Source organism: Lissotriton vulgaris, chromosome 3_1 (genome assembly GCF_964263255.1).
Source record: "Lissotriton vulgaris chromosome 3_1, aLisVul1.2, whole genome shotgun sequence".
In the NCBI taxonomy this organism is placed as follows: Eukaryota; Metazoa; Chordata; class Amphibia; order Caudata; family Salamandridae; genus Lissotriton; species Lissotriton vulgaris.
This window is the reverse complement of record NC_141689.1, coordinates 292,936,266-292,952,780: the sequence shown is the minus strand read 5'-3', so window position 1 is coordinate 292,952,780 and position 16,515 is coordinate 292,936,266. Positions and strand designations below refer to the sequence as shown.

The 16,515-nt window shown below is 42.9% G+C and overlaps 1 protein-coding gene across 1 annotated transcript in view; it reads left to right on the top strand.

Annotated features, from left to right (window-relative positions):
* The window catches only part of LOC147726345 (O-acyltransferase like protein-like), a 62,800-nt gene that overhangs the window by 37,655 nt on the left and 8,630 nt on the right, over nt 1–16,515 (top strand). Inside the window, exons 3-4 of the mRNA XM_086962919.1 lie at nt 483–625; nt 10,131–10,259. Coding sequence (XP_086819045.1) covers nt 483–625; nt 10,131–10,229 — 242 coding nt within the window. The 3' untranslated portion in view covers nt 10,230–10,259. The remainder of the gene's footprint in view (nt 1–482; nt 626–10,130; nt 10,260–16,515) is intronic.

The following is a 16,515-nucleotide window of genomic DNA, read 5'->3' as shown; positions in this document are numbered from 1 at the left end:
CTGTTTATTCTGTTATTTAATATGATAGATTGTTGCTTCATTTGCTATTGTTTTCCTCTTCTTTCTTTCCTCCCTTTTCCATTTTTTTCTTTTTTTCCTTTCTTCTCTTTTCTTTCTTTCTTTCTCCTCTTCCTTATCAAAAATACTCTTTAAAATGCACTTGTATTAAGTATGGTTTTATTTCATAGGGTTACTTTTTTACCATTATTTTTCATCATATTCTTAGCTGTCATAGTTTCCTGCTATATTGAATCTGTACTGTTGCTTTACATCGTTTTACTCTTTTAATAAAGCATTTAAAACACACAAAAAAACACAAAACAATCATTAACATTCTCCATATGATCCACTGAATACTTTGGGAATAAATATATCACTGAAGTATGGAAAGTAGGTTGTTAGTTATCATACATATTTTGTTTATGGAATCAGTGCTACTGTTTACTGTCAAGCTGTGAATGATTTTTCCTCATTTTATAAAGGAGTCATTAATGAAATACTTTCCTGGGACATCTGGAATTTCCTTTCTAAGATCAGCTATTCCAGCTACTTGGTTCATCCCATTATAATCCTTACTTATATTGGAGTTCAAGAAACCTCTTTTCACTTCTCTGGTATAAACATGGTGAGTAGACTTTCCTAAAGTAATTGTTACTACAATACAATGCACCTATGGCTGCTCCTGGTCACACCCAGGGGTCTAGCAGCGTTGTATCAAAAACTAATATTTCAATTTTGAAAATTCTATCTCACAAGATGCTATGGCACAAGGTGATCTTTCATGTAATCACATAATAGACATATATTACACAAATCCTTGCTAACTATACTAACATTCTAATAGAAATAAATAAACTTTTCCTCAAATGCATCTCAATTGCCAAAACATGAATTATTGCATGCTAGTTATTGTCATTTGTATACCTGCCACAGATGAAAAAGTGTGAAGGAAGAGAACACAAGAAAAGAAGCATGAAATAGCACCATTAAGACAAAGATCCATACATCTCAAAATACAAGCAATATAATATAATACCATTCAATGTGCACTTTCTAGACGAAGCAACTTTTCTACAACCTTAGATTCCAGAGAGCCTGCTGGTTAAAGACATTAACCTGGTATCTTGCTTCGTACTCCCACATAAAGGAAATACAGCACACCCACACAGAGGCACACACAGATGATTATAACCACTGGAGAACTGAATGTGCACACAGACGCACTCACACATCACAAAGCCAATATTCAGAGAAAATGTATCACCGGCTGCAATAGCTTCATCTTAGCCCACACAGCCCAGGGGTCAAGAGACTCATCAAGCCAGGAACTGCCACACTGAATAGACACGTCTGTCCCTCAGGTCAAACAACAGAAACATATATGCAGGCAGTTCAAAGATATTCAACTTTCCTGCTGTCACATACAACACAACATTCACAAATATTGCATACCTCGTACAGTTGTAATGGTCAAGAAATCACAGGTTTTGACTATGCCTTGTGACCAGCCCCTTAGCCACTCAAGCTACACCAGCCAACGGTACATATTGCACCTGCTGGCGACACTTTGATTAGATTGTCGGGACCACCTAAAGCAGAAGGAAACAGTTACTTGGTTTTGTTCAACCCGATTAGGCCATCAAGGCACCAAGCGGCACCTTCATGAGTTCCCCCATAGGCAAAGACTGTGAAACCGGAGGCTAGCACACTTCCAACTTGGAGAAAATTTCTCCCCAGGTGGATGCGCGAGTTGCAGTTGCTCCAGGCAGCCAGCTGTGGGGGCACACAAGGCACAACGAGACCCCTTGGGACCAGTCATGATGTTACCAACAACAGAATACCTTGTGGCGTGGGCCCGGGGAGAGGGACCCAGCGACCTTGGACTAAGGCCATGATGTCAGGCACTGTCGTCCTCCCATTCTGGAGGTCGCAGACAGTCCAAGTCATGCTTCCTGCAAACCTAGCAAACGCCCCCCAACACCCATTGGACACCAGACGCTACAAAGTTTAATCTAGCACAAGTTTCCGGATGCAAGCTCGGGTCCCTTGGAGACAAACTTCCCCAACACTCCTTGAACTCCTCACGTTATCACACCCCAGGTGGGCTGCTGATCTTTACAAGCACACTTCTCTGCACAGGGTGATTACTGCATACGTCAGGACGGTCAACCGACAATAACTTTCACCCTTTTCTGCTACACCCTGCACAGTCCTTATGATCTTGTGGAAATGGGGAGATCATTTCTGTCCTTGGGATCTTTTGGGCAGGAGGACAGCCAACCGGCCCTCGGAGAGTGCTCAGGAACCCAGCCACGACAGTTGACAATTAGTTGCAGGCCAGCAACATCCCTGCAAAATCCACCAAGTGATAGTCCCGTTCCTGGAGCCCGACAAGCCCCATCCTACCTTGGGATGCTTGATTGATATCTTTAGTGGGGCCAGGGCCCTGCCTCTTGGAATGCAGATGCCAATTTGACCCCCGCTTATCCATCAAAGGAAAGCCCCTCAGAGTCAGAGGTCTGCAGGTTCCCTTGACTGCCACTAATTTATGACCGTCTATCAGGAAAGCACAGATGTAGTTGTCCCCCGAGCAGCCAGTTGTGGATTGGAGTAAGGCTGACTGGCACACAGAGAGCCACAAGTATTGAAATGCCCACTTTCCCAAAATATTTACAACAAGGGGTGGTGAGGGACAGAGTCTCTGAATTAAACAGAATACTCTCACCCAGTCAAGAGATCAGGGCTAGATCCAACACCGTTTTTTAGCTCACTGCACCATCCCAGTTTCAGAACCTGGCTGTATGCAAATTAGTCTGTTCCTGTCCCAGTGCATGATGGGAACAGGGCAAACCAAACTACAAAAGCCAATTCTTACACTGGGAAGGAAACAAGCTACCGGGGACCGGTTTCTGGCATTTCAGCCGTCTTCGGCCCGGCTTGCTTGAATCCTGATGGTGCAATGAGCAAGGGACTCACATCTGAGTATACCCTTCCACGCTTAGGGTGGACAAAAATATTTACAACAAGGGGTGGTGAGGGACAGAGTCTCTGAATTAAACAGAATACTCTCACCCAGTCAAGAGATCAGGGCTAGATCCAACACCGTTTTTTAGCTCACTGCACCATCCCAGTTTCAGAACCTGGCTGTATGCAAATTAGTCTGTTCCTGTCCCAGTGCATGATGGGAACAGGGCAAACCAAACTACAAAAGCCAATTCTTACACTGGGAAGGAAACAAGCTACCGGGGACCGGTTTCTGGCATTTCAGCCGTCTTCGGCCCGGCTTGCTTGAATCCTGATGGTGCAATGAGCAAGGGACAGACTGATTTGCATATAGCCAGGTTCTGAGCTGGGATGGGATGGGGCAGCGAGATAAATAACGGTGATGGATCAAGCCCTGATCTTTGGACTGGGTAAGAGTGGTCTGTTTAACTCAGACACTCTGTTCATCACCACCCCCTTTTTGTAAATCGTTTTTGGCCACTATAGGTGTGGCAGGGTATACTCAGACATGAGTCCCTTTCTCACTGCTCCATCAGGATTCAAGCAAGCCGGGCCGAAGAAGGCTGAAATGCCAGAAACCGGTCCCCGGTAGCTTGTCTCCTTTCTGGTGAAGAATTGGCTTGGTAGTTTAGTCTGCCCTGTTCCCATGATGCACTGGGCCAGGGACAGACTGATTTGCATATAGCCAGGTTCTGAGCTGGGATGGGGCAGTGAGATAAATAACGGTGATGGATCAAGCCCTGATCTTTGGACTGGGTAAGAGTGGTCTGTTTAACTCAGACACTCTGTTCATCACCACCCCCTTTTTGTAAATCGTTTTTGGCCACTATAGGTGTGGCAGGGTATACTCAGACATGAGTCCCTTTCTCACTGCTCCATCAGGATTCAAGCAAGCCGGGCCGAAGAAGGCTGAAATGCCAGAAACCGGTCCCCGGTAGCTTGTCTCCTTTCTGGTGAAGAATTGGCTTGGTAGTTTAGTCTGCCCTGTTCCCATGATGCACTGGGCCAGGGACAGACTGATTTGCATATAGCCAGGTTCTGAGCTGGGATGGGGCAGTGAGATAAATAACGGTGATGGATCAAGCCCTGATCTTTGGACTGTGTAAGAGTGGTCTGTTTAACTCAGACACTCTGTTCATCACCACCCCCTTTTTGTAAATCGTTTTTGGCCACTATAGGTGTGGCAGGGTATACTCAGACATGAGTCCCTTTCTCACTGCTCCATCAGGATTCAAGCAAGCCGGGCCGAAGAAGGCTGAAATGCCAGAAACCGGTCCCCGGTAGCTTGTCTCCTTTCTGGTGAAGAATTGGCTTGGTAGTTTAGTCTGCCCTGTTCCCATGATGCACTGGGCCAGGGACAGACTGATTTGCATATAGCCAGGTTCTGAGCTGGGATGGGGCAGTGAGATAAATAACGGTGATGGATCAAGCCCTGATCTTTGGACTGGGTAAGAGTGGTCTGTTTAACTCAGACACTCTGTTCATCACCACCCCCTTTTTGTAAATCGTTTTTGGCCACTATAGGTGTGGCAGGGTATACTCAGACATGAGTCCCTTTCTCACTGCTCCATCAGGATTCAAGCAAGCCGGGCCGAAGAAGGCTGAAATGCCAGAAACCGGTCCCCGGTAGCTTGTCTCCTTTCTGGTGAAGAATTGGCTTGGTAGTTTAGTCTGCCCTGTTCCCATGATGCACTGGGCCAGGGACAGACTGATTTGCATATAGCCAGGTTCTGAGCTGGGATGGGGCAGTGAGATAAATAACGGTGATGGATCAAGCCCTGATCTTTGGACTGGGTAAGAGTGGTCTGTTTAACTCAGACACTCTGTTCATCACCACCCCCTTTTTGTAAATCGTTTTTGGCCACTATAGGTGTGGCAGGGTATACTCAGACATGAGTCCCTTTCTCACTGCTCCATCAGGATTCAAGCAAGCCGGGCCGAAGAAGGCTGAAATGCCAGAAACCGGTCCCCGGTAGCTTGTCTCCTTTCTGGTGAAGAATTGGCTTGGCAGTTTAGTCTGCCCTGTTCCCATGATGCACTGGGCCAGGGACAGACTGATTTGCATATAGCCAGGTTCTGAGCTGGGATGGGGCAGTGAGATAAATAACGGTGATGGATCAAGCCCTGATCTTTGGACTGGGTAAGAGTGGTCTGTTTAACTCAGACACTCTGTTCATCACCACCCCCTTTTTGTAAATCGTTTTTGGCCACTATAGGTGTGGCAGGGTATACTCAGACATGAGTCCCTTTCTCACTGCTCCATCAGGATTCAAGCAAGCCGGGCCGAAGAAGGCTGAAATGCCAGAAACCGGTCCCCGGTAGCTTGTCTCCTTTCTGGTGAAGAATTGGCTTGGTAGTTTAGTCTGCCCTGTTCCCATGATGCACTGGGCCAGGGACAGACTGATTTGCATATAGCCAGGTTCTGAGCTGGGATGGGGCAGTGAGATAAATAACGGTGATGGATCAAGCCCTGATCTTTGGACTGGGTAAGAGTGGTCTGTTTAACTCAGACACTCTGTTCATCACCACCCCCTTTTTGTAAATCACTTTCCCAAAATGGCATTTCCACATTAGTAATGTCAAATCCACTCTCACTACTGGAGAGGATTTCCCATTACTAATCCATTGATACCAAACACATAATCCCAGTGTTCTGCATGTAGGAAATACAGCTCAATAGCCTTTCCATCGATCCCCCATGTTAACCAATGTGATAAGCAGGCCTCAAACCACTGAACACCCTATTCAGTACTCCTGGGGTATTCATTACTAGGGCATGTGGCACACAGGTGCACATGACTTACCTCTTCGGTACAGCTCACCGTGCCTGCATGGTGTACTCACATGTAGCGAGAGACATAAAGAACGTTGGCAAGGATCTTTTAAATGCCAAGCTGAGTAACAGTAACCTGCACACACAGGCCCTGCTATGACAAACCTGTGGTACGTTTGAAGAGCTACCTCCGTGAGTGGCACTACCAGTGCTCCAGGCCCTCAGAGTAGCATTTGAGTTACATGCCCTGGGTATATGTCTTACCACTGGACAAGGGATTTACAGCTAACTCAAATCAGCCAATCATCTATATGACAAGCACAACACTTTGGCACTGATGGGCAGTGCCAAATCACTCACAATCCTAAGCCAGCAAAACACTGTCCAAACATGAGATTGGAAGCCACAAACTCAGGGGAGACCACGCCAAAAGATGCCGGTCTAACCCCATAATCACCAAAAGCACTCCCCTCTGAGCTCCGAGCACTTCATATTTCTTTCAGAATGAAGTACAAAACCCACCACTTTTAGACTTGTCAGTCCTCTCAGTCTAATGTTTCACAGAGTCATCAGCACTAAGATAATTTGTGGGTTCTAATGCGTTCTACAAAACTGTTTTTGTGTCACAAAAACAAAACAATTTTCGAATTAAACGTTCCTCAAAGATACCACTCTCTCTTGCCCGTCTACTGATCTGGTATAATTTTGCAGGTTCCCAATCCTGCCACGTTTTGAATATTAAATTGTAGTTTGCATACATTTAACCACATACATCTATAAAACTGTGCAAAGTACAATATCGGATCATTAAGAAAAGCCTCAACGCGATATGACATCTCTTGTCAATCTTTGACAGTCTGTTCAATTAAGTTGAAAGTGGACAATTGCAATCACTGAGCAATCACAGAGACAGGCTGCTCTTGTCACCGGCATGACTGCTCAAGAACAAGTAGGAGCCTTCCCTTGAGCAAAATCAACCTACCTGCTTTTCATGAAACACCTGTCTCAATGGAACCCAATTATGTGGTACCAAATTACACCCTTTTGAAGCGAGCCGATATTTTGCTACTCATTTATATAAAATCTATTATGTCTGCCACTGGCTCTATCACAAAAGTGCTGACTACTACCATGCAAGTATGATGAAGCTCAGTGCACCCTGAACTGGCCGCATCACACCTTGTTTTGCAAGATGAAAGATTTGTATGAAAAATAAATATCCGGTCTCTCAGCTACCCTTCCAGTAGGTCACAAATGTTCATCTCAGCATCATCTGATTTCTCTACATACCTTTAGCTACTGAAATATTCATGCTTTAACCCGGTACAGTGCTCCACTGACTTTTGGCCTGGTTCGGAATTTATAAATATCATATGCATATACAGAGCTAAATGCTCTGCCCGCTATCTTCCATATAACAAATCACTAATCTCAGTTTTTCTTAATATTATGTGAATAAGTTCAGATCAGGCCCACTTTCAGAGACACAATAGAAGAATATTAATGTTACCTGCAAGTGAAAAGCCAAATCAGAAGACTCACATATGTCATGGATTTAACAAGAACTGAATAGAAAGATAGTGAATAGAAAATGAAAATACGTATTTGCTGCTACTGCCAGGTTGATGTCCTGGTCCACTCAGTAGCCCTGCAGCAGCGGTTGACTGGTTAATTTTGAGATCAACGCGCACAATGGAAGCCCACCAGCAGGAATCCTTGGGAGTCTCTTCTTATGCTGTCATCTGTACACATTAGTACTTGGGGTATTCCAATTCCATTTCTTGGTGATCTAAGCAGTTCCTTTTATCACAACACCCTGGCTGCATGCCATATCCAGTGTGGCTCATGGTGTAGAGCAGGCAGACCCGGAAGCTGAGGTCAGACCCGGGACCAGGGTTCAATTCCCGACGCGGCAGGGTCTTGAGCTCAAATGTCCACGGACTCGATAATTCTCGCTTCGGTGCCTGCTCTAATCATGGGTCAAACTATGCAACTCTGGGCATTAAGCTTGCTTAATCTCCACAACGGCCCCCCTGTGGCGGGATGCCTGGCTTTCACCTTGGGTATGCCCTGTAGGGGCTATCTCACAGGGAAAAAAGCCAGGACGGGTTCCCAAGGCAAGCGCCGGGAAACCTCCGGGTAGCTGTGCGCTCAATAAATGCAATAATAATAATAATCCTCATCCTCGTGAAATGCTCAGGAAAACCCCACATTTGGTAGCCATTAATCGATCCCTGTGATTTCCTTGTTTCTAGGAAAGTGGTGGGCAATAGTTATGTTTAACAGTAAGCACATCAATGATGACAGGAACAGCAATCCTTCGATGAGCAAGTAGATTTATTGAAAATAAGAAGTAAACTATAGAGCGCATGAATTAAAGCCCTGCTTCCTGTAACTGGATCAGCAACTGACACTCCCACCAACAATCCAGACCCAGAACACACAGACTGCTGGAGAAAACACGAGGGCACAAGAACCATTACATAACATACCACGCCTCATAGAACAAAAGATACAAGTGAGGAAACCAGAGCAATCAATTAGAGTAGGTTCATCTCTTGGGTGCAGATGTGATGGAGACACTTCTCCTTCGTCACAGGGGATCTCCCGCAGCTAGTCTTGAATGTGTGGCACTCCATCAGGGGATGCAATGAAATCAGGGGGCTAGAGCAAAATGTCCCACCCCAGTTTTCAACTTGTGGGCTTAACTTCCATGAGTATGCCTCCCCTGGCAGCCAATGTCTGAAACGGGTATCTAGTTTCACACAATTCTTATATGGCAAGTGGCTGGTAGCCCGCTTGCAAGGGTGCGTTGGAGATGTGACTTTTATCACAAATTTGAAGAAATCCCTGCTACCTTCCAAGAAAGGAGGCAAGTGGTAGGACTTGAGCAGCAATGGGTATCCACCTCCTCTAACCAAAGTCAGTCACTTACTATATTGAGATATATAACTGATGCCCCTTCAGCATCTTCATTATTTGACCGGGCCTCAATGCAGGCCCTGTCAATTAAGAATCTTAAGGTTGATTTTTCCAAAACTTATCCTCATGATTTCCGCAAACCTATACAATGCAACTGCATTCTCTCTATTGATCCAGTTGTGGTTCTAGAAAAAAGACATAGGTCTTGAGGAACCCCTGCACTATGGCACACATTATTTGCAGCACTTTCAAGATGACTCAATTGAATTGGGAACCTACAAGAGCACAGGGAATTTACATCACTATTGGGTTCATGGTTGTTCACCCTTTGCTAAAGGCCATGCTCATTTGTTTGCCCCAATATTCACAATACATTTTCACTTGATGTGCAACTCCAAATATAAACGCACAAGTCTTTTTTGTCAATGCACACCATGTGTGATTTGAGCATTATATTCGGAGAAATAAATATACTGGCATTAAAATGTTTCTTTGTGAACTTGGCCCTATGTTTAAACTTTCTCAGAATAAAGGGTGCTAGGAGAAGTACTAGCTGCTAATGGCTTTATATCCTCCATTTCATAGGGTCGACCTTCAATGTTCTGATTCATGTAAATGGAAATGCACAATTCTCAAGAGTCTGTACTTGTTTAGGTTTCTTCAGCTATCTATTCAGTATGGTAGGGTAGGGTAACAGGACAAAGGTACTTTCAAGTTTCACCCTATTGCTACCAGGCTTCATGGAAGAAATTTGTCGACAAGGCAAGATAATATTGCCTATGCTGATTTCGAGCAGGGAAAGTGTGCTCCCCAAACTATTGGAAAAATAGGAATTTGCCTTGGGCAAAATAAATTATTTCCTACACTGCAGTAGTGGGCGGATGTCGACAATAGCCCTCTGTGTCCTCCATCAACCAGCTTACTTGCTCCTAGACTACATTAGGGGTCTTCCAACAATGCATGCATTGTATATTTAGCCCTTGCAAATACAGCAGTCCTAGTTCTAATTGAAAGTTTCCAAGTTTCAAGGGTAATTAACCTATTCAAAATATCATACTTACACAGAGTTTAATAATTCACAGTGATTGCACCCCATACCTTTATCCTGTCTATGAAACTGACAACTAAAATCTAGATCAATGGAGTCTTGCTGTCATTTAGATGTCTGCCTAAACGGTGTCTCCAGATAGTAAAGTCTACTCCCTCTCTTTGGTGTAATCTCTACATTAACAAACCAATGACAGACCTAGTCTCTACCACAGATAACTGATGTTAAACCAATCTGGCTGGGATTTCTTTAACTGTAACTAATTGATGAAGACTGCAAATTGAAACTTAGGATAAGGATAATGCAGCATTAATCCAACAGCCTAATTAGGCAATGTATGTATGTTACAAAAGAGTAAAATTAACAAACATATGTTTTTAATAGCTCTACCTGTTTTTTGGGCACTCCGTGATGACGTTCTTTGCTGGACTTGCACTGACAGTCTTGATTGAGAGGCCATTTCAGAAAACGTTTCGCTTGTGATGTGCTACTTGGTTATTTTCGACTGAAAAGGTAAAAATAAATTATAATATTGTTGTTCTCTGAAAAGTGGCTACTTGGTAATTTACATAATCAATTTTTACAACCTAATGAACATTGGTGCTCATACAACTTGCATATTGAGTCTATAAGAGAGTTGACTTTGTTAGATCAAGAATCTGTTGTCCATAGTGTTGAATTCTAAAAAAGGAGGCATTTCATGGATGTAAAGCAGGTACACATATATTATAGTTTGGGATCTTACTTTTTTTTCTTTTAGGCACAGCGCATGTGTATTTTGGTATCCCACACTAGAATAGGGGACTCATAGGAATTTAGCACTATTTGATATGGGCAGAAACAGCTTTGAACCATGCCAGAAGTGCATTAATAAAGATATGAGGGGTCAAAGGATTAATTATGAAAGGTGTATCATTCCGGCCAATTATGAGCTATGAGGAATCCATGTAATGCAAGATTTATTGTAGCTATGAGGGTGGAACACTTGGTATGCATAAACTACAGGAAGGTGATCTGCCTTGACCCATTCTTTCATGAAATTTCTCTATGAGGTATGATTTACAGGAAGGGGGGGTGCTAGGTTATGTTATTGTGACTTATAAAGCGCTACAGCTGCCCCAGCAAAGGGGCGTCCCGGCGCTGATACCAAAAAAGACTGACATGAGCAGATGGAGCAGACACAGACTAAAGTGCAGGAAAAAGGTAAGTCTTAGTGGCCTTCCTGAATTCTAAATAGTTGACGAGGCCACAAATCTGCACAGGAAGGGTGTTCCAGAGAGTGGCATCTCTGTAACAAAAGGAGCGGCCACCAGCTCAAGCTCTTCGTGTTCAGGGAACCACCACCAAGTGCTGGCCCTGTGAGTGAAGAAGTCATGGGGGACATATGGCAAAAGGAGATTGGCCAACATGGAAGGAGTGGATAATTTTAGAACTTTGAAGGAGATGCATAAGGTTTTAACAACTTCGCTGCTCATGACGAGCTCAGCTCGTCATGCAATACACTGGTCGTGTGCTTATGACGAGCTCATGGGGAACATGCATATGCAGCACAGGAGGGGAAAACTTCTAGCAGCCAAGGTGTTAAATTCAATGCACCTGGCCACAGGTAACTAATGAAGACAGCGAATGGTGTTGGACACAGAACAGGGCCTGCGCAAGCTTAAAAGGGTTCTTGCTGCCGCGTTGTGTGCCCTCTGCAGCCTCAGGACCTCCGCCTTGTTGGACCCCAAATAAATGGAGCAGGCATAATCAAGTCTGGACAATACCGATGCCTGGATGATAACTTGACGCGTAGGAATGTCAAAGAAGTCCAGCAATGGTCTAAGCCCCCTTAAGAGTCCAAAACAAGTCTCTTCCGTTTTTTTGGTTTGAACTCGGTAGTTAAGAGATTAGTCCAACCAAACACCTACATTTTTTACTGCCTGTTTGGGGGAGGGGGCTTGTCCAGACTGGCTGGCCTCCAGAGTTCACTCCACTAACCATGGTCCTTTCCCATTAACAGTACCTCCGACTTGTTGGAATTCAGCTGGAGGCAGTTGGCGGTCATCCACCGCAAGGTCGGATTGCCGCAAGGTCGCCCTGAAACTTAAGGGCGTCCTGCTCGGTGTTATGTTCAATAAATAATAAAACAAAGTAGCTGTGCCCCAAACATATAGTAAATGAAGGTGAGGTATACATATAATGCAGACTGGTGGTTTATACAACATGCATTCAGGGCAATGAGCCTGGAACCAATGAAGTGCATCTACAGGATGTTCCGAGACATGTGTATACACTGCAATACCACTCTGCTATTAGCCAATGGTAAACTGCAAAATCCAAAGGGCCATAAAAAAATCCCATATGTGAAGTAGGAGGTTAACCTATGGAATATTGAATGTATAATACAGCTGTTGAGCAACTGTTGGGCAGGGTAGGAGGTGTTTGAAAAGGATAATCAATTGATGTGTGATCAGGGCAGAAAGACAAAAAGCTCTAGAATTAAATTATGGGTAAAGATAATGTACTGATGGTCTCAGTTTCAAGCCATCAAACAAAATGATTGTGCATGTTAGCATGTTGTAAGGTAGTAGCAAGTGCAAAAAAGCAAAAGACCCAGGGTCTGAAAGGAATGATTTGTGGAAGCAACTGAGAAAAAAGAAGGGTAGGAAGAAGAAAAGAAGCAAGAAAGCTTAAAGTGAATACCTAAAAGGCTACCTGGTCAAATAGCTGTACATACCGCTATCAATTTAACGTGGTGCTTCATTGGTCTTGTGCGGTAGTATGGTCTTCTCTTTGGATGCATCAACAGTCTCATACAGCTTTCATTCACCTCTTTTTATCTAGCCTGTCATTGTAATTCCTTTTTCTCCTTGGTTGAGGTAATTTTTTTCTTGTAAACTGCTATGATACACTTGATTTATTGGGACTAGAAAACCTTGGATATAAAGTGCAAATACAATGTATTGATTAATGAATAGGTTTCTAACAATGTTTCAATCACTAGAACCAAGAGGTAATTTCTGAAACACTTTAATGGGTCTGGAAGCCCAAATAGTGAGTCTTAGCTATAAAATACTTATGTACTTGGCAAGGTGCTTTAAACCAGATCTCAGTCTTGCCTGGCAGACAATAAAGGGATTGTAGTCTATAGTGGTCGGTACTCCTGGATTACGGCCTTTTTGAGAGTCAGTAAATTTTACTTCAAAATGTGCTTCAACAAGACATTGAAATAGTAAGATTTGAGCTATCAGTTGTTCCAAACAAAAGTGGTAAGTATATCTAGTGGACTACTAGTATGATCCTCTAAAATGTAAAGAACTGTTAAAAATAGTTTAGCCAATACATCAACATAGAAAGTTTTTTTAGTTTAAATTGCGTTATTCGTTTATAACAATGAAACATTTGTGCAATCATTTACTTATTTTTACCGCCATGTATGTGTTGTGTACATTGTCCACCACCGTACCACATTGTCACTGACAATCAATTAAGGTTTGTAATGTATAGAGGAAGTCAGCTTTGCATTTGGGCTCACATCTGCACTTCCAACGGAGCAGGAGGACTTGGAACAACATTAAATGTCAGATGTCAGTGAGCCTGATCCTCGTGGGTTAGCAGGTGAGAAGTGTACTTACACATTAGTAGCAACTGTGGTCTACATTTCCTAGTATATCCTTCTCCATAGCTAACCGTTCTCCATTGTAATGATCTTTGTGAAGCGGGGTGCTGCTGTAGCAGTGAAGTACGACTTTTAAATACATCTTCTTCTGTGTGAACAAACTGAGTGTAGGTCCATGCCAGTCCAGCTGGTGTTCAAACAAAAACAATGGCTCCTGTGGGTAAATACTTAACAAGTTATAATAGTAGAAATGCACAATGGCAATCTGGGTGATATACAAAAGACGAAAGGCAAGTAAGTGGTATATGCACTGGAAGAATATATTAAATACCAGCAAAAATTAGATACACATGTAAACAATTCATACATTTATATACATTTATACAATTTCAAAACAGTGTGATCGTGTCCCAAGTGAATAGATTCTCGCAAAAAAACTAAACATATTCCAACAAATCATAATGAAAAAAGTAACATGAGGTTCCTAACATGGATTTGTTTTTTGCAAAGGGAAGAAGCGACATGTATATTAATTTCCAAATAAATGCAAAAAGTTGCCCAATAGCGGCAACTTATTTTCAAGAACGGTCCGCTTCTTTTAAGTCCAGCTGGTGTAACATAGCTTCGGGGTGCAGAGCTTGCTAAGGGCTCACTGCCTCGCCACTCACTCCACGGCTCACGGATTTGTTTATGGTGGAATGGTGTCATTTTTCACTTTCAGTTTTGTGCTGTACACATCCCATATTAGTCTGATGAGGCCCTGTCCTTCTCTTAGTTGGGTTAGTGTGATCATTTCTTTCTCCAACCCAGCCCATTTCTGCAAGTCATGCAACCATAGACTCACATCTGGTGCCACGCATGCTTTCCACAATATTGCAATGCATTATTTAAAAAGTATGAGAGCCAAGTCTACAAATCTGCATAGTAATTTGTAATTTTTAGTTCTATGCATGACCCTTGGTAGAACGAGCTTTGAAGTAAGGGGTAGTGGAAGGTCCACCAATTCCAAGATCATTTCCAATACTGTCGCCCATGTGGGCTGCAGTACCTGGCATTCCCACACCATGTGAAAAAAGTTGGGATCAGTCTGAGGGCACTCCCACAAACATACGTTGTATGACTTTTGCGGTTTGAAATGACTGATGTATGTCATTAAATTGTGCGAACTTGAATCTCGCACTGCCAGAGACTTTTTTTGACATGGGCTGTGATTTTCTTCTACTTTTCAGTTGACAACTCTTTCACAGATTAGTTTCCCATTTAGTTCTGCTGCTTAGGTTAAGATTGTGTTGTTGCGCTTTCAGTAGATTATACAGCTCAGTCACTGCTTTTCCGCCAGTGTGATGGCTTATAAGCTCCATCAGGATACTCCAGAATGAGATACACATTTGCACTGAATTATTAATGTTAGCCTTCAGGAATTGTTCACTAAGGTATTATGGACTTCTGTGCAAAATACTGTAAAAAGATACAATATGATGAGCATAGCTAGTTAGGTTAATGTAATTTCCATTCCATGGACCACCATCTGATTGTTATTCAAAAATGTATCAGAAGGTTTTAGTTTTTTGTTCAAGTTTTCGCACTCAAGTTGTCAAGTTGCTATGCTTGAACTTGGAGTCATTTTGGCTAGGATTGGACTAAAAGGTTGATTTCTCCTCCAGATAGTTGATCTGGTCCTTGTTACTGTGACTTTCTGCTGTAACATCTTAAGCACAGTGCTCCCTGAGAAGAGACTGGCCAAATTCTAAGGATCCAGAACCATGCTAACCATTCAAACAAGACTTTAAATATTCTTTTATTGCACTATATTTGAACGTCTGCTTTTCAACAAACACACAGGTGGTTGATTACAGGTCTCACAATATATCAATGATTTGCAATTGATTGATCTACTTTTTGTTGATAATGCCTGTTCCTTATAAGAAAAAAAACGATTAAAATGTAAATATTGTAACTAAAATATGGCAAAAAAATTTACATAACACCCTTTTCTTTGTTGTGTATGGGAGTAACCTATTTAAATAATAATTATCTGAATAATTTATATAAGCTTTATCAAATGGTATATGTGGAATAATTGAAGCAACCTTCTTAATGGTAACAGAGTAGTGCATATACATTAATTATATTGTGTGTCATTTCATAACCTCCTGGGAGAATTAACTCTTGTTAAAAAATTTAATATAGCTAAACTACAATGTTTCTTCAACCCCACCATTATAAAAACAGAAACAAAGGTGGCCACACGTTTTAGGGACTCCTGAGTTAAGTGCTTACCTGTTAGGGAGTCACATTTCAGTGCATGTTTTATGTTTGCTATCCAATAGACTGTTTGGGTCATAGAGACACCTGTTAAACCCCACCTATAAGGCCCTTGCCTCTCTTGCATTAATGCGGTGGTTCGTGGCACTTTTGGTTTCATACACAAATTATAATGTGATGGGCCAGCATGTAGCCCCAGAAGCATCTAGAAGAAAGGTAGACTCTCTTTGACAATATTTAGTCACAAAACACACTTAAGCCATTTTTTATAAGAACAGTTTCCCTCTAGTCACCCCAGTGACATACTTTAAGCTGATGGAGCAAATTCAATCTGTAGCCTTTGTATCAATATTATGGTTTGATGAAGGTGTGTAAAAAACTCGAGTCTATAGTTCAAGTTCAAGTTCTGGCATTTATAAAGCGCACTACTCACCCAGAGGGTCTCAAGGCGCTAGGGGAAGGGGTTCATTATTTGTCGAAAAGCCAGGTCTTAAGTTCCTTTCTGAAGGAGATGTGGTCCTGAGTAAGGCGGAGGTGAGTGGGGAGTGAGTTCCATGTCTTGGCAGCCAGGTAGGAGAAGGATCTGCCACCCATGGTGGATTTCCGGATGCGCGGGACTGTGGCGAGGGCATGATTGGACGATCTAAGTTGACGGGTGGGTTTGTAGAAGGACAGTCGAGTGTTGAGGCATTCAGGTCCTAGATTGTAGAGGGCTTTGTGTGCGTGGGTGAGAAGGCGGAAAGTAATTCTTTTGTTAACGGGAAGCCAGTGGAGGTCTTTTAGATGTCTGGTGATGTGATCTTGGCGCGGGATGTCTAATATGAGTCTCGCTGACGCGTTTTGGATGCGCTGGAGTTTTTTCTGTAATTTTGCTGTGATTCCGGCGTAAAGTGTGTTACCATA